The sequence below is a fragment of the Eurypyga helias genome, unplaced genomic scaffold, assembly GCF_000690775.1.
Source record: "Eurypyga helias isolate BGI_N326 unplaced genomic scaffold, ASM69077v1 scaffold13216, whole genome shotgun sequence".
Taxonomy (NCBI): domain Eukaryota; kingdom Metazoa; phylum Chordata; class Aves; order Eurypygiformes; family Eurypygidae; genus Eurypyga; species Eurypyga helias.
This window is the reverse complement of record NW_010254793.1, coordinates 4,954-12,899: the sequence shown is the minus strand read 5'-3', so window position 1 is coordinate 12,899 and position 7,946 is coordinate 4,954. Positions and strand designations below refer to the sequence as shown.

At 38.6% G+C, this 7,946-nt stretch overlaps 1 protein-coding gene across 1 annotated transcript in view; it reads left to right on the top strand.

The window, feature by feature from the left end:
- The first annotated feature begins 1,795 nt into the window (after positions 1-1,795).
- The window catches only part of PARP11 (poly (ADP-ribose) polymerase family, member 11), an 8,300-nt gene continuing 2,149 nt past the window's right edge, over positions 1,796-7,946 (top strand). The window contains exons 1-5 of the mRNA XM_010153136.1: positions 1,796-1,933; positions 2,032-2,152; positions 3,390-3,465; positions 4,992-5,064; positions 5,152-5,282. Of these exons, the coding sequence (XP_010151438.1) occupies positions 1,796-1,933; positions 2,032-2,152; positions 3,390-3,465; positions 4,992-5,064; positions 5,152-5,282 (539 nt within the window). The remainder of the gene's footprint in view (positions 1,934-2,031; positions 2,153-3,389; positions 3,466-4,991; positions 5,065-5,151; positions 5,283-7,946) is intronic.

The following is a 7,946-nucleotide window of genomic DNA, read 5'->3' as shown; positions in this document are numbered from 1 at the left end:
TAGAGATACTGTGGAGGTACACTTTGTGATTCCCCTGTTTTCTAAGCATCTGGATTTTTGTAGTTCTTTGGAGCTTTTGCTGATTAGCACACAGTCTGTAGCTATTTCTGCAAAGAGGTTTCTTGGATTGCCTTTCAAACAGGGCAGAGGGCTAGCTTGGGAAGAATAAGGGGGAAGGATAGTGCTAGAAGGAAGTGCCTTCTGCTCTCAGCTCCTTCTAGCTCTAGTCAGCTGGTGCACGCTTCTACTCTTCAGTAGTTGCCTTCTTCACATCTCTACTTTTTTCTGGGTTGAAGTGTCCAGGAGACAGCTGAAGCATCCAGGATATTAACTGGACATTATTTGACTTGCTTGCGCTGGCGGGTGGTGTACTACTTGGAGGCAAAACCTAAGCTGAGGAAATTGTTGGGAAGCCTTCTAGCTCTAGTCAGCTGGTGCACGCTTCTACTCTTCAGTAGTTGCCTTCTTCACATCTCTACTTTTTTCTGGGTTGAAGTGTCCAGGAGACAGCTGAAGCATCCAGGATATTAACTGGACATTATTTGACTTGCTTGCGCTGGCGGGTGGTGTACTACTTGGAGGCAAAACCTAAGCTGAGGAAATTGTTAGGAAGAGTGCCAGTCTGGGGTAAGCAGTTAGAGTGGATAAATTGCTGACCTCTTCTGGGAGTATGGCAAGCTTCTGTCTCTGCAAGATTCCCTCTAACTTGCTTAGAATTTTGGCTTGGGGGCGTTGGGGGGGAGGTGGCAGACAGAGTTGACGTGTTGGGGGATGTGTGCAAGTGGAGTTACATATTTTCAGACTTACCAGGATTTTATTGATGAATGAAGAGTGAAATCTGGCAAGGCCTGTTCTTCTAAATGTATTCCAGCCTAGCTCTTGGTAGGCTTGAACTTCCTGCTTTTTGCACTCCCACAAATGTGCAGCCCGTCCAGCATCCCTTGAAAAGGAATCCCATAGACTGCCACCTGTTTTATGGAGGAGTCTCTCTTTCACTTGCTTCAACTTAACATAAGCAACTTTGGATAGGTGTCTCCTCCTTAAGCTGGAAGAAAATGTGATTCATTATTCCCTGTTGAGTTTTGTGAGGCTCTCAGGAAAGAATAACTTTCCTCAGTTCTTCTTTTTCCATCCTGCAGAACCGTAACTACAGTAGTCGTTGCTTGTGTGGAAGCTGCTCTGGCTTTTGGTGGAAACCTTGTCTGTAGTTGCAAGTAGAGAGTAGCAGTAATTTTACCGTATCATCTTACGGGGGTGCATCAGGAGGAAAACACACCTTCATGCAGCGTTGAGGAATGCACATGCACTGTGGACTTGCACACTTACATAATGGTAATTTTTGTCTTAGCTCTTTAATTTCTTTCTGACAACCTGTGATACCCAGTCTGATTTGTTCGGTGTTGGTTGGTACGGAGCGGGTGTTTTCATAAAGCTACCAGAAGTCACCCAAACACCTCATTCCGGAGTGGCATGTAACTCTGAGCCTGTTGTAGGTGTGAATGGCCTCACTCTGTGACCATCAGTACGAAATTTAGCACCTCGCTTTGATCTGATAAAGTGTACAGCTCTTGCCTTTACTGGCACACACAGGCATGTGAGAGAGTTTTGAAAACGTTTAACTGATTTCAGGGATGACACTGGATAAGTGGGAAATTGAGGATTTTTCTTGGGGGAAAAAAGAGAAATCTGCCATCTGCCTGCCGGGTTTGTTGCAAATTTAGTTTGCTTTTTAGTGAATTTCCCGATAATGCATTTTTGAAAAGAGTATCAAAAGTTGTTCTGTGTATGTATATGGATGTTTCAGGAAATGCTTCACAGACCATCGGAAGATCTTTTTTCAAAGACGGAAGGTTCGGTGGAAGAGATGGATACCTCCGATACCCAGTGGGGCTGGTTTTATTTGGCCGAGTGTGGTAAATGGCATATGTTTCAGGTAAATACCTCTGGAGCTGTGTTAGCTACGATGGATTCCATACATCAAACTACCTGTTGCTGAATTTGTCTAAATGTGCTTTTTCAATTTTTTTGAAGACTGATTCAAACAGTCATTGCTCTGTTAACAGTGAAGATATTGAAAGGAGCTTCCGCACAAACCCTCACGGTTCTGTTTCTTTTACTACTGCAAAATTTAACTACACGCTGGACTTTTCAGGTATGTATCAATTCACAGAGTAAATTTAAATTCTGGAGGGTGCTGTATACACCAGTTCATTTGTTCATTCAGCCAATTATTGTCCTCGTACCCAGCGCAAAACCTTGTGTTTGGAAATGGTTTCTTTACTGGAAAGTAAGTGGGAGTTTTCAGAAGCAACTGCCCTGTTCCATTTGCGGGTGTAGTTTATTAATAAAGTCGCACGTCTTGTTACTGCTGCTCACCTCAGCTGTAGGAGGGTATGTAGCATAACTCTCTGGGACTGGGAAGTTTGAACCTTTTGCCTTCAACATGCAACTGCTTGTAAGCTTGGAAAAACTTTTCCATTCAGAGTCTGTGTAAGGAACTTTGCTGTGAAGAAGCGCTCTGCAAAATACTGGCGCTGAAGTGGTTTCATAATTCAGCAGTAGTTGAAGCCAGTTCTGTTGTCAAAATAACAAGGAGACAGGCAAAAGGACTTTCAAGTAAAGATTTCCCTTATTCCATGCTTGTTACAGACTATTACAGGAGTCTAATGTATGCAGCTAATTAAAATTAATCTGTCCTTCATTGAAAGGTGTGTTCTGATGACTTCCTTTTTAAATTTTCTTTTTCTTTTTTTTTAAGCTTTTCCATCCATAGATTGTTTATTTTCTGATAAAATTACAAAACAGCTATATCCTTAAATAGAAGCCTCTTTCAAACCTAAGAAAATAATAGCATTTCAGATACAGAGAGTGGGGACTGGGTAAAAGAGCAGTGCACTAGGAGTAAAATAGTACGTAACGATAGAAGGAGTTTTATGTTTACTTGTGCTGAAATGTCAGTTTAAAAAGCCCTTTGTTTTGCATCTGGCATAAAAACACTAAGTGCAAATGCTAAACAATGTTTGTTATGTTACAGTAGGTCACGATGTCTTGCATTAAGGGCAGTAGTAATATGCTTTGTCACCCTAGTGGTATTAGTGGAGTTTTTGCCAGTGATTCAGTGGGGCTGGATGTTAGACGGGTATATCAAAAATAAATGTTTTGTTTGTGTAAAACGGGTGTATTTTGCCAACTCATAAATTACAGTGATTCTGAGGCCAGTGTTTAAGAAACATTTCTCAAAAATGCTGATTTGTTAATTGTTGAATTGTTCGAATTCCTGTCAAGCAACTTCGGGTACAGTAACGTTACTTAAAAAATGACACTTGAATGTTTCATATGATATAGATGAATTCCAGAAACTTTCATCCTAACTCTTCTTTTATGCTCAGCGATGAAACAAACCAACCTAACTACCCTTAAGCAACGTCCAATTAAGCGAGCTCCCTTTTCTATCAGTGCTTTCAGGTAAGGAAATAAAAGGAAAACCTTATTTTATTCCTGTTCTTCTCAGGAAAATGAAACATAATAAATATAAAACCTATTTTTGTTTATTTACTTTTTGCATCAAACAATTTGAGAGGTGAACTGAGGTGGGAGACCCGGTCAGGTGAAGAAGGAAAGCATTTCAGTGAAGAGTGACAGAGGAATTTTGTTTGCTTCTTACCTTTTTTTCTGAGAAAGTATAGAACTTGTAGTGGGAGAGGCAAGGCAGACTGCATACCGCTGTCTTTCGGCAAGGTTGTTAAAGTTGTGCCATTGAAGTCCCTTGGTGTAAATACCTGTGGAATCAGACTTGCTGTGGAGAAGCAGCAGCAAAAAATGGAGTGGTTTGTGCCCTTGTAATGATGATTGCATACATTATTGAGAAGTATTATTGTAACAGCAAAAAAGATGGAATCGTATTTTCTTGCCTGTATGTTTTAATCATATGCTGTAAAATGATTTGAAATTACAAGAAGTTGTACCATAGCAACCAGATTGTTTTATGATTCTAATTGCTTTCAATTGTACGTTAATTACCATTTGATCAGTCCTTAGATGTAAAGCTGTGCTGATGTAAATCTGATACTCACTAAGCCATGAACTGGTTGATGCAGTGGTACTGTCACAGCTAAAATTGACCGTATGGAATATGTGGGGGTTTTCCTCCAAATAGTTTCTTGGAAATAATTTTAGTTCTGAATTATTTAGTCTGGTTATAATTTCAAAAAGAAATTTGGCATTTGTAATCAGAAATGTAGTAGCAGTATTTTTACTCTGACATTCAAGAAGGCCCGCTTTTTTTGTAGTGTTTTTGTAGTGTCACTTGTATTTTTCAGTGGATACTCGCTGATATTTGCTGCAGAGTGCATGCAATGATGTGGCAATTCACTTCTGGGTTTTTGTTTCTTGTATAATTGCAGTCAGTACCCTCTTTCTATGTGATGACACCATTCTTTACTTTTCAGGACATGGCTTCTTTTAGCCTTGGCTTTAAGGCTTAAAAGCTGCTATGTTTGTGGTATATAAAACGCTTTTTTTAAGGGTTTGGGTTTGTTTTTTTAAAACCAAATTGAACTATAATTTCCAAGTGTGCATTTCTGACATGAAGCTTTTAAATAGTTCAGATTTCCAGAGGCTTAGGCTAGTTGCAATTCCTGATAGTTTGAAATGTTCAGACTATATCCACACTTCTGCATTAGTGTTGTTCTCCTGATGTTGCAGACTTTTCTGACCATCTCTTCTGATTTATCTTCCTATCTTTTACTGGGCAGATGGTGTATTAAAGCTCTTCATTACCATGGTTCATTTATAGAAAGCTAAGCCAGAATTTGAATACAAAATAAGACCTCGTGCCTTTGTCATTACCAGCCTTTGTTTGAATTAAAACCCCAAGTAGTTTTGGGGGGTTTTTGTATACTGTATTGTTCAGAACAGGAGCTTGACAGGAAGAAAATGCTTTACATCTTTGATGTTAACAGGGGTTTACCTTTTTTTTTTTTCCCTTGAAGTTTCATCTGTGAAAATGAGGCTATTCCTATGCCTTCACACTGGGAGAATGTAAATACCGAGGAGCCATACCAGGTAAGAGTTGTTATGCAGGTTGGTCAAAAACATGTAATAATGAAATAATGCATCGAATTGAAATCGTACTGACCTCTTTTCTTCCAGCTTATTCCATTGCAAAAGAAAACAAATGAATATAATGAAGTTTCTAGTCTCTTTGGAAAAACAATGGATAGCCACCGAATTAAAAGAATTAAGAGAATACAAAATCTAGACTTGTGGGAGTTTTTTTGCAGGTGAGATTATTTCTAAAACCAACAGGATTGTTAACAGAGCAAATCTTGAAGGCATGCAGCAGAAATATGTTTAATTGCTTTTATTATTAATGAAAACATGTTACTTCTTGCATTTTTAGAATTTTCTTAATTGTCATTCCTCTGTATTCAAAATTAACTTTCAAAACCTTGTAGCTTCTACAGGTGCAGAAGTGTAGTACTTGTGCAAATGCAGTAGGTGTCGAGGTAACACAGATAAGACCGATGCATTAGAGATGTTCAGCATGTCCATGTGGTAGATGCCCATGGTATTTACAGTGAAGTAAGGAGAACAAAAATAAGCTTTTTGTAAAATAATTCCTTGACAGGCTTGTAGTATTTTGGTTTTTAGTGAGCAAAGCAAATGCGTATTTGTGGCTTGTTGAACTGACAACTTTATGAAATCTAGGGCAGTGTCCAGTTAGCACATGTTCATGTAATTTATTTAAGTTTATTGTGCTACAAAAGCTTTTTCTTAAGTTCTCTGGTTTTCCCTCCTCATATGAGGCTGGCCTGGAAGAACTGGGAAGTGCTGAGTTCTGTTTCCACTTATTTTGTAGCAATTTGACAAAAGTTATTTGTGTCACCTCTTAAGAAGGAGTACGTATCAGAATCAGCTTTAAAGATGTATTACACTGTTTAAACCAACTGAACTAGGGTAAATAAGGAGGAAATAACTAAGCAGGTGTATATTAAGAATTTGCATGAGTTAGATGATTTTTTGAAACATATGTAATTTACTGTTCATTTAAAGCTGTATCAGCAATATGCATAAGGAGGTGAATTTATGTTCTAGAGAGGCAGCCTTCTCTTAATTGCAAATCTATCTGGTTCTATTTACCTGTTTAAGTATTAAAGCTTATTTGCTTGGCCTTGTGTTTCAACATCTACCTTTCCACAAATAAGTTTCTGTAGACTTATATTTACTATCTTAATACCAATCTTAGTTTTTCAGAATAGGAATAGCAAGCAGACTTCAAAGTAATCGTTCTTTGAGCCTCCAGTGCAGATGGCAGAGGAGGGCAGGGGAAGACCTTTTTTGGCTTAGCTTAGGAACTGGTGTCGTTTGGAGAGTGTACTAGTTTTCCTGACTTACCAGTAAGTACAATTCATGGTTTAAGAATTTCAGATCTATGGATGCTGTGCTAGAATATTCTGAAGGTATGAAACTGAGAATGGGAATTAGAATTTCATGCGTCAGGAATGTACGGTATATAAGTATACGGAAAAAAGTAATTTCACTTCTGAAATTTTTTTCCTGTATCAAAAATACACAAGTAACAATGAAAATTGCTGGAGTAAGTGTATGCAATTAAGGTTTAGCTGCCTTTTCTGCTGAGGGTAAAATACAGCCTTGGAGTAGATAGGCTTACATGCACTGGTGAAGAAATTATTGCCCACTAATATATTGCAAAGAAGTAGGGATTCAGCATTTCAAATTCACTACAAGTTCTTTTGGTGTCCCAGGTGGGAAAGTGAAAGTAACAGAAGGTGAATCTTAGAATGGCACATTTTGGTTTGTGCATCTCATTTTGTAGTTGTAGAGGAGTACAGTAAGCAGAAAATGGTGTTTGGTCAGTGAGATTGCTGACCATCTTCAGAAACAGCTTGTGTGCCTGTACGTGTACGAAGAGCATGTCTCTGGGTATTTAGCTTTGCTTTAGGTTTCTCCTTTATCGAGTGAACTGGCTGTATTCTCATACAGCCTTGGGAGTGGTGGATCCACCTAATTACTTTTTACTGGATTATTTTTTCACTGATGGTAGAAAACGCTAAGGTGATGTGTTTTAGAATAGTTGGACTCCTCAATTCCTGTTCCAAATCAACAAAAAATCCTGCTGTGGCATTTCTGCATTCTGCAGAATGACCTTCCCAGTGTGCTCAGCACATTCCACTACTTAGGGGGAACAATTGCTGCTTAAACTTTTGTGATTTTAAGGAAGTGTTTTGTTTCATTGATGACGTCAGCGATTAAATTTGAGTATTGCCTTGAACGATCATTTGCATCCTTGTAGTGGTCAAAACACGTGTGCCTGTTAAAATAATTCCCGTGTTAGTGAGTATGTTAAACTGGTTTTATGTAATCAAGTGGTTGTAGGTAGTGAAGGACTGTTACAGGACATTTTTGGGCAATTGATAAGTTACTCTATGCTACCTTTACACACCGTCAGAGGTCAGCAGCCAACAACAGGGGGCTGCTGATTAAAAAATTTCAGGTGTTCAGCATTACTAGCCCTTAGCTCAGAGGTGTTGCTTCACACGGGTAATTTTCTCCAGATGCAGGGAATCTTGCGTCCTGAGTTTTGTTGTATTGCTAATAGAGTAGAACTTGAGTGCCTGGAACCTCTCTGCCTCTGATACAAGATGTCACAAATGAGATTATTAGTGAAACCTCCCAGATGCCCTTGAGATTCTACTGACATTCTTCTGATTTGGAAAGCAGTTGTAGGGAGAGAAAGACACACAAAAAATTAAGTTGCCAAGACAGAGATATTTCAGTTTGCACTGAAGAGAGAAGGAAAAAAGAAAGCTGAACAACAGAACAGAATAAACATCTCTTTCAAGCAAAGTATTGCAACATTTTCACTTATGTGAAATGTACTTATTTATATAATTGCAATGTGATGCTAGTAATATTGTAAAGTT